Source organism: Myotis yumanensis, unplaced genomic scaffold (genome assembly GCF_028538775.1).
Source record: "Myotis yumanensis isolate MYYU_CA2020_CCGP unplaced genomic scaffold, mMyoYum1.0.hap1 SCAF_1, whole genome shotgun sequence".
NCBI lineage: Eukaryota > Metazoa > Chordata > Mammalia > Chiroptera > Vespertilionidae > Myotis > Myotis yumanensis.
In genome coordinates, this window is record NW_027223752.1 from 133,764,075 (window position 1) to 133,779,688 (window position 15,614).

Here is a 15,614-nt window from a genome sequence, read left to right on the forward strand (position 1 = left end):
AAGATATTTTAAATACAAATATTTTTTTAAAAAAGAAAGTATTTGAAATGCTGCATTCTTGAAGTCAGTTCAATTTTACTAAAGCTTATTTTAGGCCATTAAAGCCTAGGGCAATGAGCTTAGAAATACCAAGAGCTAGACTTATTTGCTGCCTTTACTTTTATGTTGAACACCATGATTAGAAAACCCAGAATCACAAAGAAAACCCAGATTAAAAAACCCAGAATCAGAAAGAGATGAAAACATAGTTTTGAGGTTTTACTATTCAGGAAAATAAACAAAACCAACAATGAATATATTCCATTTTAGGCTTCACAGTTCAAGTAATAAATGGTCTCATAATTCAGGCACACTTTGGCCAAGCCAAGTTTAGCTTTGTCACATTTTAAAAATTCACATATAAAATAGGTATCAGTTCAAAATATAGATTATTTTTAAAGAAGAGCTTGCAGGAAATATAAAAATAGTTAAATTTGGTAGAAAGGAAATGTTCAAAACAGCCTGATACTCAGAAAGTGTATGTTGATGTTATATTAAGTACAGCTGCTCTCAGGAGTATCTTGTTTTACTGTTTGGACCAGAAGTACTCACATGAATCTCCAATTCATGTCTTTGAAAAGGACCCTGAAAGCACCCCATTTCCCGGGCCTGGTACTCCAACAAAAACCTCCTGGTCCCAGTGCTGTGTCATTTCCAAGAGGCATTAATGGTCAACTATTCTAGAATTTTAGAGCTCTTGGGAGATTTTTATTCTATAGGATTGTGGTTCAAACATATACCCTTCAAATAATGGTCTAAATTGCTTCAAAATATGAAATAAAGCTGTAATTAACTTTTTTCACATTTAATTTTAGACCTTAAATTTCAGTATCATTAAGATATCAATATTTTAATGAAAGAAGTAGAAAACAGGGTATAATTCAGTATCACCTATCTGTCTCCAATACAAGTACAATATTTATAGTAATAAATAGGTAAACAAGAATGACAACATAACAACAAAAATAGAACTTTACTAGTTCTCTAAATTCAAGGTATATGGCAAATTGAATGTTTGATCTTAGTGATCGTGACATTATCAGTTTAACACTTAAACACCGAAGGAGGCATTTCTCTGTTCACACAGACTTCTTAAGTATGTATATGCTGACCTGTAGTAGTTTTCCTTTCTTGTTTGGTATCTAACCACTAATTAGATATATTTCAAATTGGTCTATGTGGCCTTGTGTTCCTCTCTTCAGAAGCATCAATGATGCATTTTGGCCAATAGTTTGAAACAGGAATTGTAAATTAACACAGAGTATAATCTTCATAATATGAAAAGAGTCCCAAATATTTATTTTTTAAAATGTTAACATTAGAAAAAAACAAAACTACATTTATCCTCAGCTCTATTTCCTGAAAATTCAGTTGAGGTAACCTCTGCAAGTCACAGCTCCACATTTGCACACAGTTCTGACTCTCTTTTTGGCTGGGCCGTAGTCAATAGAGTCTGAAGATATATCTCCAGAACCTGAATATGTAGAGAAAGAAATACAGGAGAAAGATAGTTAAGACAATTCAGAATGAGTTTCAAATTTTCAGCGTTAAATAAATGTGAATATTCAGAGAAAAATCATTATGAATTGTCTTGAAAGGATGGTGTAGGCTAATAAGAGGTAAAGTTTATGTTATTAGTCCATATTTATGAGAATGGATTTCTGAAATGATGAAACTTTCTGGGAAAATCCAATACACAATTATTCATTTTCATACATTTAAGAGCCATAAATAAAATCAAGTAGTAACAATATGTAAAAGCCATCATGCTTAGAAAAACAATGGAAAGAAATCACTTATAGTATCACAATAAAGTAAATAGAACTAAATGTTCTTTTTAAAAGCCAAATTCCAGTAGGAATGGAATAAGTTCATGTGTGATTTAAATCAATTTTCAATCTTTCAATTTTCTTTACTAAGAATATCCATTTCAAAAAACAAAAGAAAAAGAAAAAATCCATCTCTTAGTAAAGATTCAGAAATGTAAGCTTACAATTTTTTAAATACAAGTAGTACTGAGAAAAGATGTTAAAATAAGTAGGCTTCCATAATGGAAATTCTGAAAAAAGCAGTTGGCAATGTGATGTAGAAGAAATAACATTACTCAGCTCAAGGTCAGGCAGACCTGGATTCCAGTTTTAGCTGTCAGGTTAGCTTTGAGACCTTGAGTAAAAAGACAGACTTATAGCTTCAATGTTTTCATCTTTAATATTGGTTCAGATGATCTAGTTTTTTCCTATTCTTGAACAGATTCTTCATACTAAAACTTAACACCAACAAAACTGTACTTGAAAATCATACCTTTCATTTGATAATCAAAAGTGAGCTCTTCTCCAGCATTTATGGTTCTCGTAGAAAATAATGCTATTCGGGGAAGACGAGTATCGAGGTTATCAATGAAAACATTGAACACCTGAAGATTTGGGTCACACTAAAAAAGAATGTTAGAACCCATTAAGTAAAAATTACGTGAATGAACTCTTCTACATCCATATAAAATTTTTTATTGCCCAGAGTATTTGTTTTCTTAAGATGTCCTGGAAATTGATTATTTGGAGGTCTCTGAGATATGAATATGTAAAAATACTGTTTTCAAACTTATAGAAAATTTCAGACATACATTAGAGAAAATAATATAAGTCCACATTAATCCACTATGCAGCTTCAAAAATTATCAACATTTTTGCAATCTTGTTTCATCTATTCCTGACTTTTTAATTTTTCTGGAAAATGTTACTGCAAATCCCAGATAACATTATCAGTTCACCTGTTAATATCTCACTCAGTAAGGCATATTTAAAGAATTAGAACAACTGCATTTAATAAATCAAGTCAGTACTGTAGAACTCAAATTTCTTATTGCATGGGGTTTCATTAAACTCTTGCTTGGAATTGTTTGATTATATTGAGAACTCTACACTAAATTCTGGAATATGTAATATTGGAGATATGGAGTATCTCAAATTTATTATTAAGAACAAAATTAAAGTAAAAATTTAAGTCAGAAAAGAAGGGAGTCAGAGGGTCTCTGGCATTTCATTATTAGCCATAAATTAGCTTCTTGGTGTAAAATCCATCAAAAGTTTAACACGGTCTACTTCCTTATATGGTCAGCTATATAACTTACTCTCTGAGATACATTTCCTTGCAATCTATAAAATGGAGAAGTCAATCTCACAAGACTAATACTTAAGAATACTAACTTAGCCCTAACCGGTTTGGCTCCGTGGATAGAGCGTCAGCCTGCGGACTCAAGGGTCCCAGGTTCGATTCCGGTCAAGGGCATGTACCTTGGTTGCGGGCACATCCCCAGTAAGGAAGTGTGCAGGAGGCAGCTGATCGATGTTTCTAACTCTCTATCCCTCTCCCTTCCTCTCTGTAAAAAAATCAATAAAATATATTTTAAAAAATAAAAATAAAAATCATTGTTCTCCTTTTAAAAAAAAATACTAACTTATAATTTAGAAAAATAGCCCTAAATACTATTTCAACACTCTACAAATTTGTAAATCTTATAAAAATGTTAACATGTTTACATTTTAAGAGAATACAACTATCTTTAGTTATATATCCAAAAATTTAGCTGTGTTAACCTCTATATAATTGTATGTTTCTTAAACTTTCTACTTCCTACCTTTTAACTCCTCTGCTCATTAATTTCCTCCTCTATGAGGATAATAACTATCTTATAAAGTTGTTGGAAAGTTTAAGTGAAGTAACACATGTAAAGACTTGCAAAATGCATGGTATTTGCATTTTGAATTTTCCAAATGAATTTTTCTAATACAGTGATAATCCCATGCCTTAACAGAAGAAGCCCTTGTACTAAAATACTTTGGAAATATTAAAAGGGTCTGTGGTTCAAAGTTAATTATTCTCTCAACTATGGAAAACCATTAAACATAGTACTAATTAGTTCTGCCTATACTTTCCGTATTTCTTACACTGTGATTCACAAAATGAGACACATTTCCATATCGAGCTGCATCCACTGTGAATTCATCAGATTCATAATCCAGATCAAAGAGATATGTGATTCCTTTGTTATCATATAACTGCCCCCGTCTTTCAGCTTCTTCACTTGTGATTACCTAAAAATTAAAAAACTATAGTATATTATATAGATACTGCTGAAGTGAAGAAACTCTCATCCATAAGTCTATTAATTAACATAGTAGTGTCTACAATGTTTAAAAATAGTGTCATCAAAATATACATTCACACAAATGACTCTAGAAGAGCTAGACAAATAAAGGCGGGAAAACAAAGGGAGTAGAAATGATGGTGCAAAGAATTATGACTGTTTAAATAGGAATTAGGACCATTTAACAATGAAGCTGAAACCATGTACTACTTTCATTCTAATCTATTGAGAGGTTCAAAAACCGACATAACTATAGCTCTTTGTAGGACATAACAGAATCCAAAGCACTAAGTTTACAAGTATATGTGCTCTAAAGGTATATTTTTCTTATAACTAATCTGTGTGCAGTTACAAAGGGAAATTTATTAAAAATATAGGAGAGAAGGTATGTTAAATTTGCAGTCAATTGTATAGAAAGTTTCATTTTATAGGAATAGGTTGTTTTTATGAAATTCGGCAGCTCAAAACAATCACTTACAGTTCTGCTCTTAACAAGACAGCTTTACCACATGCTTAGCTTAAGAAACAAAATATGTCACCCTTCAGTGGTCGGCAAACTGCGGCTCACAAGCCACATGCAGCTCTTTGGCCCCATCGAGTGTGGCTCTTCCACAAAATACCGACTTCTGAGCATGGGCCACGAAGTTTCAATCGCACTGTACGTGCGCGCCCGCACGTGGTATTTTGTTGGAAAGTTTAAGTGAAGTAACATATGTAAAGGCTTGCAAAATGCATGGTATTTGCATTTTGAATTTTCCAAATGAATTTTTCTAATACAGTGATAATCCCATGCCTTAATAGAAGAAGCCCTTGTACTAAAATACTTTGGAAATATTAAAAGGGTCTGTGGTTCAAAGTTAATTATTCTCTCAACTATGGAAAACCATTAAACACAGTACTAATTAGTTCTGTGGAGAATTGATTTCTGAAATTATGAAATCAAGGTCAGCATGTGTGCAGGAGGCAACCAATCGATGTATCTCTCACATCGATGTATCTCTCTCCCTCCCTCCCACTCTCTCTCAAAATCAATGAAATTAAGTACCATGTCCGTAACCGGTTTGGCTCAGTGGATAGAGTGTCGGCCTGCGGACTGAAGGGTCCCAGGTTCAATTCCGGTCAAGGGCATGTACCTTGGCAGCTGACCGATGTTTCTCTCTCATCGATGTTTCTAACTCTCTATCCCTCTTCCTTCCTCTCTGTAAAAAAATCAATAAAATATATATTTTTAAAAAAAAGAAATTAAGTACCATGCCCAAGGTCACACAGTAGTAAAGAAGAGTCAGGATTCAAAACCAAGGCTCAAAAAAAAAAAAAAAGTCTGTGGTGATATATAGTGTCAACCAAATTTAGCTGCTGTGCTTATTAAGCCAAAAAAAGAGAATAATTGAATTATAAAAGATTTAGTATCCTAAATAGTGATTTATAATAATCTGCCATTGTCTAAAAATATAAAAATCAATATAGGGATCCAATGTAATCTCAAAATCAGGTGATCCAATTCAAAACAACTCTTAAAATATCAGATTTGACAGCCCAGATATGCAGTCATATTCGTATTTTTCTAGTCACAGCTTAACCCACCATTCAGTTTGAGGAAGTGTAGCAGTGGTGAAGTGCACTGATTTTAAAGCAAGGTACTTAATTTCTCTGTGCCTCAGTTTCCTTGCCTATAACAATGGAGATGATACCACTACCTCAGAGTTGAGAGAATTAATGTGTTAATATATAGGGTGCTTAGAAGAGTAAGTGGCACATGGGAAATAATACTTTTGCATATATACACATTATATGTATAAAAATAAATTTGTTTAGTATTTGGTCAAATGAATGCAGTAAATTATAACTTAAAAGTTTCAAAGTCAGCATGTATCTAGATCTCATTTTCTTCTTAGAAATTAGTGTAAAAATAGTTGTCATATTTTAAACTTTACAAATGTCACTTACATTGACAAATATCAAACACATATAAATGAGTATTTGTTGACAGATGACTGTATTTCATTTGTCAATGTACATATATATTTTTGTTTATTCAAGTTTATATTTATAACTATGCTAGTGATTCAACTCCAAACAACTGTGGACCCTTCTTTTAAATGTAAAATTTCTGCATATTTGCAAATGATAATATCAAAATTTATCAAATATTTGTTACTGAGATAAAAAAGTAACTTTTTAAAAGTGTAAACCGTTCACACACATCATATTTGCTGTGTGATAAGTTGAACGTACCTCTCCAACATATTCCATGACAAAACTCATTCTTTTAATCTTCACAAGGGTTTTTACACCCCAGCCACAGCCATTGCTAGTTCGAAAGATGCAAAGTGAATACTGTGTGCCTTTCTGTACAATCCTATTGGGACAATCGGGTCCACACTGGCATCTTGAGTTGCATTCATAAATAGGGGTACCAGGTGGGATTTTAATTTGCTGGTTTTTATTATAAGCCAAAAGAACTCCAGCTTCAGCAGGACAACATTTCTCAAAGAAGCAATCTGTGCATGAACAACCAAAGGTAGCTTCATTTACTAAGCTGATTCCAGGAGTAGGTTTGTATTCATTAATGTAGTAGAAGTCTGAAGGTGGGCCCTCTAAGTCAACAGTATTTTCAACAAAAATCATTCCTGTATGATTTTTTCTTCTGTTGAGTTCATCTTGCCATCTTTGCAGAGCTATCCTTTGTTTAGCCTTCTTTACAATGTATTCAGCAATGGCAGGTTTCAAAGCTTTGTTATTGTTTAGAGTTATTGCTTTGCCTTTCTTTACCTGAGATAAATAATTATGCTTGTCATTAGAGAATTGCTGAAGTAGTAACGGGCACTTGAGATTTTGCAAAGGTTCCCAAGTATTTGTAGAATCTGGCCATCCTTTCCATTTTACAAGATAATATTCCATATCCTTAAAATACAAAAGAAAACACAAATCAGATTATGTCAGTCCCAATTATTTAAAGTAATTTAATATTGGAAAGAGTAAGGTATGCCCTAGCTGGTTTGGCTCAGCGGATAGAGCCTCGCCTGCTGACTGAAGGGTCCCAGGTTCGATTCCAGTCAAGGGCACATGCCCGGATTTCAGGCTCGATCCCCAGTAGGGGGCGTGCAGGAGGCAGCCGATCAATGATTCTCTGTCATTATTGATGTTTCTATCTCTCTCCCTCTCCCTTCCTCTCTGAAATCAATAAAAATATATTAAAAAAAGAGAGTAAGGTATCCATTATTATTTTATTTAAAGTTCAGAATATATAATCACAGATTTCTAGCAATTGATGTACAGATCATAAAAATAAAACTATTTTTCTGTATATTACATTAAAACCTTTATAGAATTTGATGTGGCAGAATATGCTTGACCATAGGCAAAAGAATTGCACCTACAGAAAAAGTACAGAAATTCATTAATATTTTACCGAATGGTGATTAAACTAAACAAAAACTATTCATCCTTATCATGCAAATGGCTAGTCCCCAAACTAACCTAGATTAGAGGCTTACTTGGCCAGCACAGATATAGGTATCCTCTAAAATCTGTAACCTAATATTTTAAATTAGATACGAGGCAAGTTTTTTTTCTCAATGTCATGGGCACATAAAGCCTAGATGTTCTAAAGATACACTATCCAATAGTCATTAGCCACATACAGCTACTGAGAACCTGAAATGTGGCTAAGTCCAAATTGAATTGTGCTTTAAGTGTAATACACACTGAATTTCAGACTTAGCACACAAAAATGTAAAACATTTTTTAACTTTTTAAAAATATTGATTACTCATTGAAATATTTTGGATTTACTGGATTAAATATATTATTGAAGGCAATTTCACTTGTTTCCTTTTATTTTAATGTGGTTACTAGAAAATTTAAAATTACACGTATGTAGGCCAAATTATATTTCTATTGGACAGCATGATTCCAGAGAATTCTTATCTTTGATTCAATCATGACTGGATTAGGTAGTAGACATTCAAACTACCAACGATCAAATATTTTTATTTATCCCTCAGACTACTGTTGACCACCATGGTACCTGGAATCTTGCCTCCCTATCCCAGTGACCTGACTATGTTTTCTTCCCTTAAATTTGGATGGTCAAGTGTGTATAATAAAAAAATTCTGAAGTCTCTCAACTTTTTTCTTTGTCGTCTGGAGTAACCAACATATATCTATGTGCCATCAGGTAAAATGCCTTCTAAAACATAAAAGTTATTAAACTGCATTGTATAGTTTTTAATTACAGTATTTTAATTCATAGATATTGATAAAAACTTAATTGTGCTACATTTATTTTTCCCTGAAACTTTTAATAAAGTTTTTATTATAAAGTAAGGATGCCCATGAAACTGTTTTATGATTCATAATTTAATAATGCCAAATAACCTCGAAGGTCTAGGAAATGTGGTATTAGACATATTAAGGAGGCACGAATCGGGCTGAGGAGCACTGAGGCAGCTTTGAAGGAGTAGTCACCTAGGTAGTGAGTGCACTTATTTTCTCCCCACTGTTTTCATCTCAATGTTTTATTATATTTCTATTCAATAGACAGTAATGCTTGTGAATTAAAATAACTTTGCTTCTTTAAAAAAATGGTCAAAATGCTTTCTGTTTAAAAAAAAAAAAAGGTTAAATTATGGTGTGAGGATATGCACAAAACTGTACTTCCATAGATATCTATAATGTGATTCCAGAAAGAAAAAAAAAAAGGCCTAGACATATATTTGTTATCAATCTGGTTCACTAAAATGTAACATGGATTTCTCCCTCCTGTTAGGTAACTTCTAAAATTTGGGATTATTGTTAGCAGGTATCTGCTCAGCAACAATGAGACCCACTTGGCAGTATCTAACATCTATTTCCCTTAATTATTAAAGTTTTAACTTTTCTGATTCCAGAACAAAGCAATACAACCTTGCTTATTTTCTTTTCCTGTTACAGCTTTTCCTACTATAGCCCTGGGTTGTGCCAAAAGTTGCCAGAAAACAGTGAAAGAAACAGAAACACTGGCTTCAAATCAGATGATCAAGCTAAATTTATCATTCAACAAAATTAAAAACATCATAACACTGAAGTTTGCTTCCAAAACAATGAGTAACTTGCATTTTTAATGACTAAGCTTTGTATTTAGTAACACTGGTACCTATTTAATTTATGAATAGTAAAGATGCTTATAAAACATTAGTGTCTTTGACAAGTAATATGCAATTTTTACTTTGTAGACTTTTGTCTTTTATATGCATATTTTTTAAATCCAAAAAAGATATTTCCATTTTGAAAACTAACTTTAAACAGAAAAAAGACCAGTTTGACTTAACAAATTCAATTAATTCAATACCTTAAAATTCCAAATAAAAGCCAAAAAGTTTATGTCTGATATATCAGTATCTTATTCATTCTGATATACAATCAACTCTTGATTACTCACAGAAATAAAATACAGTCATAATAATGATCTACAAATTACTCCTGTATAATTTGAATTGCATCATATGAATTTTTTCTTAAAGACATTTCTACTCCATTATGTTTGTTATAGGTTAAATTCATTCATTGACCTATGAACCAGGAGGTCACAGTTCAATTCCCGATCAGAGCATATGCCTCGGTTGTGGCTCGATCCCTGGTGAGGGGTGTTCAGGATGCAGCTGATCAATGATTCTCTCTCATCATTGATGTTTCTTTCTATCTCTCCCTCTCCCTTCCTCTCTGAAATCAATAAAATATATTTTTTAAAAATTCATTCAAATATTTTAGTATCTATAATAATTAGTATGTGAAAACTTGGTCACTAGAGGGTGTGATGAAATGTAAGGTAATACTAACTTCAGGAATAAAATATCATTGGTAAAAGAAGGCAATAATATGTAAAATAAGTAATAATAATGCAAAACAGTACAATTTTAACCACAAAACCAAAAAGACAATATATACCACTAGAACAGAAAGAGGGAAATTAATATAGGTCAATCAGAAAAGGACACAGAGGAAGTAGAACAAACTTCAACTGTGAAAGACTAATAGGATTTGTTGTGTAGGGAACAGGGCAGGCAGGCTGAAAAACACAAGCAAAAGCCTAAAACTAAGATTTGCATGAAGTATCCAGAAAACATGAAGAGATGAATTTGGCTGGTTTTTAAGTTCAGATATTAAAGAGATAGATAAAACTGTAATGGCAAGGCAATAGAAATTTAACATAGCCTTGGACACTTAAGGCATCTGAACTTTTATTATAGGCTAATGTTCTTTATAATTCTTAGAAACCCTGGTGTTTCTGTGGGGAGTTTCATTAAATACATATACACTTAATTCCATATTGTTTATCAGGAATCATTTTACCAATCTTCTAATTGCTAAGCCAACAATTCTTCAGTTCTCATCGTCTTGACAATTCTCTGTGGGCTTTGATATCACGATTCTCTCTACACTCTTGTTCCTCTTCTGCCTTCTTTGCTGAGACCATTATCCCTCCCCATCACTTGAAAGGAATGCAGATACTAAGGGCTCTGTCCTTAGCCGCTCTTCACACTACCCCTTCTGACAATTTGAAGAAGCTATGGACCTTTACTTAACAAAAGTCACATGTAACATTTTGGATAATTTTAGGATATTTGGATTTCAAGTAAAGAATTCCTGCTCTAAATACTCTCTCTGGGCAATGTCACCAGTTCAAAGCTTTTAATTATATGCTGATAAGTCCCAAAGTTTTATATGCAACCCAATATTCCTATAGCCTACTGGATGTCCAACAGGTTTTTAAATCAATCTATCCACATGGAACTTGTCATTGTCCTTCCCAAACAGATTATTTCTGTTCTGTATTCCCCATCAAGAGGAATCTTACCCACCTGCCTAGTTACACAAGTTGCAAACCAGGAGGTCAATCTCGATCCTCAATCCAATCCACCATCAAATGTATTTAGATACTTGTTCCTGTCCATCTCTATTACCTATGGTTACTTCAGGCTTTCAATTCTTGCTTGGATTATTCCATTAACCTCCTAACTGGTTTCCCTGACTCGACTGGTAACACTGCAATCCATCTTTCTTTACTAAAGTGTAGAGGTTTTTTTAAATAACACAAATCTGCTCTACCAGTCATTGTTAGATGCTTACTTAAACAGTTTAAAGGCTTCCCTCTGCCAAAACAATTTTTATACTCTATTATAAACAAAGACCATTCTTGACTGGGTCTCTGATGCCTCTTTGCCTCAATCTTCCATTATAGCCTCATGCACATACCACCCTCTGGCCACACTGAACTGCTGCTAAGTACTTGAACATAACAGGCCTTTTCATACCCTTCTGTTTTTTACAGAGAGGAAGGGAGAGGGATAGAGAGTTAGAAACATCAATGAGAGAGAAACATCGATCAGCTGCCTCCTGCACACCCCCCACTGGGGACATGCCCACAACCAAGGTACATGCCCTTGACTGGAATCGAACCTGGGACCCTTTGGTCTGCAGGCTGATGCTCTATCCACTGAGCCAAACCGGTCAGGGCTCCCTTCTGTTTTTTATACACAAAATTCTCTAATTAGAATGGCCTCTTCCATTTGCCTAATGAATACTGGCTTATTTCAGTTTAATCTTTTATGTGGCGAAAAACCTATTCATCTATAAAACTCAGCTCAAATGTCATCTCTTCAATGAAATCTTTCCCGCTTCTCTTGCTCAAGGAGGACTGAACACTGCCAACCCCCTGTGTTCCCATTTCTAATCTAAACTATAAGCCATTTGTAGGAAGAAATGAAACCTTATTCTTTGTAGCCCCAGAACCAAGCACAATTGCCTACTACCTCTTAGACTATGACTAAATATTTCTGAATGTCTAACAAAAAATGACTACCAAAATGTATGCAAGATAAAATTTACAATAGTAATTATATGAATCCTTAAAATACAAGCTGTTAAACTTAACCTGGAGATAGTTAATTCATCGTTTTTCAATATTGTTCTGAAATCCACTGTCTATAGCCAGTAAGTGGTAGCAAGCACAAAAACTTTAAAAAATATGTATTCTAGCCCTAGCTGGTTTGGCTCAGTGGATAGAGCATCGGACTGCGGACTGAAGGGTCCCGGGTTCGATTCCAGTCAAGAGCACATGCCAGGGTTGCAGCTCAATCCCCAGTGGGGGGCATGCAGGAGGCAGCCGAATTGATGTTTCTGTCTCTCTCTCCTTTCCTTTCTGAAATCCCACTGAATGTATGATCAGACAGTGGAGAAAACAGGAAGAACAACTACTTAAGATGCCAAAAAAAAAGAAGGCCTTAAGAGGAAAACCAGCAAAATGTTTCAAATATTGATTTCTTAATTTGGGATTGGAAAAGTGGGGAGTGTCTTATACATAGTGGTGTTTTATACATGGAAAAATGTGGTATAATGGTCAATAGAAAGTCACTGGATTTTCATGCCAGCAACCGACAGGGAGCAGGAATGTGAGAGCTGGTTAGAGGCCGAAGACTAACAAAAATGAACAAAATGTTTTTGGAAAGTCCTTTCTTAGAGCTCTGTTTTCCTGATCTCTAAAATTTGAATTTCAGTCCAATGATTTCTATGTTATTCCAGTTCTTAACAAACCATTCTAAGTGCAATCAGCCTTTTAGAAATATTCTATTGTTAGATGTGGAATATTCTGTTAGTATGCACCATGTAGTAGTACAGTGGTGGTTCTAGAGACACAAAATTACCTGGATACTTTAAGAAGGCAATCTCTTTCTTAATATTTGCTTATTAAGGGAGAAGCCCCACCAATGTACATGGGAGTTCTGATTCTTCACTGATGAGCTAAGTATGTTAATAAAGAGTACCCATAGTTTTATCAGAAATTTTTCTGTATGAAGGAGTGACATGGCTAGAAAATGGTGCGGAAAAATCACACAGCACTGAGACTGACTACCTCAATTTACATCCTATAAGTTCAACTGGACCCAATATGAACTCATAATAGTAACCACCCTGTTCACCTAGTTAGCATTCTTTCCATTCCCTAAGTTGGCTATTTCAGACTTTCTCCACTTTGCTCGAGGTCCCATACTACTACTTCCTGTTTTTTTCAGTAGCACATGAACTTTGTTCCTAATGCAGAGAGAAAATAGAAACCACCAGGCAGAAATTCCCTTAATTTCCACACTTCCATGGACATATAACTAGAGAAGAGGGTGGATGCAGATACAACAAAAGAGATATACTTCCTCCATCAATTATCCCTTCTTTCCTGTGTCTTCAGCTTCTCCCTTTCTATGGTTCTCACTAGCATTTAAACCTCCTTCATTTTTAAAAAGCAAAATTAAACTAAACATGCTTTGAGATATAAATGCTTAAATATGTAAGGGATCCCTAAAAGACATGATAAATTACTAAAAGTTGAAAGACTGGAGACCAATGTTACAGGGGTATAAGATTTCCTTTCAGTATATGACCTTTTATAACTTTCAATTTTTAAAATCACATGCATGTATTACCTACTCAGATTTTTTTAAATAAAAAAATTAAATTTATAAACACCCTTATACCTTACATTGCCCTTCCTCCTTTTCTTCGAAGCTGGAATTCTTTAAAGAATTGTCCATACTATTTTACACTTTCTCATCTCCAATTTATTCTTTAATTCATTCTATTTTGGTTTCTTCTACCCAAGCCACAGACACTGCTCTAAGGGCATCAATACGTACTTTACAATCTTTGGCCCACTGGTCACTATTCTATTTTGCTGACATTACCTCTTTCACAGGCTTCCATGATTTAATCTTCTGGTTTTCTTCCTACCTTTCTTACTAGTTTGTCTCAATCTTTAGTAGTTCTTCCTGTGACTTCTCTCTTACTGCTCCTCAGTCCTTGTTTTTCTCCTTACATTTTTTTGGGGGGGCGGGGGGGCTTGGATTACTATAATAGCCTCTTACTACTCTCAGTTCATTCATGGCACAATAGCCAGAGTAATATTTTCAATATATCCATCATATCATGTCACCCCCCTGCTCAAAACTGTTTCCCTATTCTTCTTTTTTTAAATATATTTTTATTGATTTCAGAGAAGCGAGAGGGAGAGAGAGATAGAAACATTAATGAAAGAGAATCATTGATCGGCTGCCTCCTGCATGCCCCCTACTGGGGACAAGCCCGCAACCCCGGCATGTGCCCTCGACCGGAATCAAACCTGGGACCCTTCAGTCCGCAGGCTGACGCTCTAGCCACTGAGCCAAACCGGCTAGAGCTCCCTATTATTCAAAATTCTCTTTTTGGCCTGTAAGGTGTGCTACATTTCTGGGTCCAGCCTATCTTTCCAGCCTCATTTCAATCCCTCTTGCTAACTATATCACACTCACACTTTGTATTCCTTGAAGAAGTCAGGTTCTCTTCTGCCTCAAGACCCTTCTCTACTTGTTTTTTCATTCTTTGGCAGTAAGTTTAAACATCAGTTCCTCATGGACACCTGCCCAGTGTTTGTAGGGTAAGTTAGATCCTTCTGTTACATTAGCACTGACCTCAACTGTAACTAAGTACTCTGTACAAGGATAGTAAAGGTTTCTACCTTCACTAAAAGAGAAACTCCATGATATCAGGGACCATACCTCTGTATCATTTATTGCTGAGATCACTAGTGCCTAACATATGATGTGGTAGATGGCCAATACATATCTGTTGAGTTAATGAATGGGTAACTGTATCTATCCCTACGGTTTCAATTACTCATTTTTTGCCAGTTACTTCAAGATCTATGTTTCCAGTTAGTTCTCACTCTTTATTAGAACCACATTTCCAACAATCATCTCACACTTAAATGCTTTCAACCTTCTTCTTCACCAAACCTAGTCCTCCTATCCTAACCCTCCTATAGTCCTGGGTCTTGGTGAACAGTATTATTATCTACACAACTGCAAGTCAGAAACCCATGTTTTTCTAGATGTGGAACCCTCACTGCCAAGTCCCCACCCAACTCCCTGACCACTAAACCACAGAGTTGTAAATTTCATAACCTTGGTAATTTAAAAAAATCACCTACTTCTCTTCATTTCCATTGTTATTACTTTAGTTCAAGCATCATCATTTCTTCCTTTCTTTCTTTTTTGTTAATACTCACCTGAGAATATTTTTCTCATTGATTTTTAGAGAGAGTGGAAAGGGGGGGAGAAACAGACAGAGAGAAACATTGATATGAGACACATCGATCGCTGCTTCCCGCCCCATGCACCCCAACCAGAACCGGGACTGGAACCTGCAACTCAATTATGTTCCCTTGACCTAGAATTGAACCCTTTAGTGCCCAGGTCAAGGCTCTAACCACTGGGAAACACTGGCGAGGGGTAATCACCATCATTTCTTGTGTGGATTACTGCAACAGCCTTTCAGAAGGTGTTAGGTAGTGCGTGTGTCATTTCCCTTCCTGCCAATCCATTTTCCTCATTGCATAGAGAACTCTCTAAATTACATATCTGAT

General features: G+C 34.8%; 1 protein-coding gene across 2 annotated transcripts in view; it reads right to left on the reverse strand.

Annotated features, from left to right (window-relative positions):
• Window positions 1–993: 993 nt before the first annotated feature.
• Window positions 994–15,614, reverse strand: part of SUV39H2 (SUV39H2 histone lysine methyltransferase) — a 35,158-nt gene continuing 20,537 nt past the window's right edge. For both annotated transcript variants that reach the window (XM_070431996.1, XM_070432006.1), the window contains 4 exons: window positions 6,419–7,087; window positions 3,984–4,130; window positions 2,341–2,470; window positions 994–1,513 (listed from right to left, as the gene is read on the reverse strand). In XM_070431996.1, the coding sequence (XP_070288097.1) occupies window positions 1,407–1,513; window positions 2,341–2,470; window positions 3,984–4,130; window positions 6,419–7,087 (1,053 nt within the window). In that variant the 3' untranslated portion in view covers window positions 994–1,406. The remainder of the gene's footprint in view (window positions 1,514–2,340; window positions 2,471–3,983; window positions 4,131–6,418; window positions 7,088–15,614) is intronic.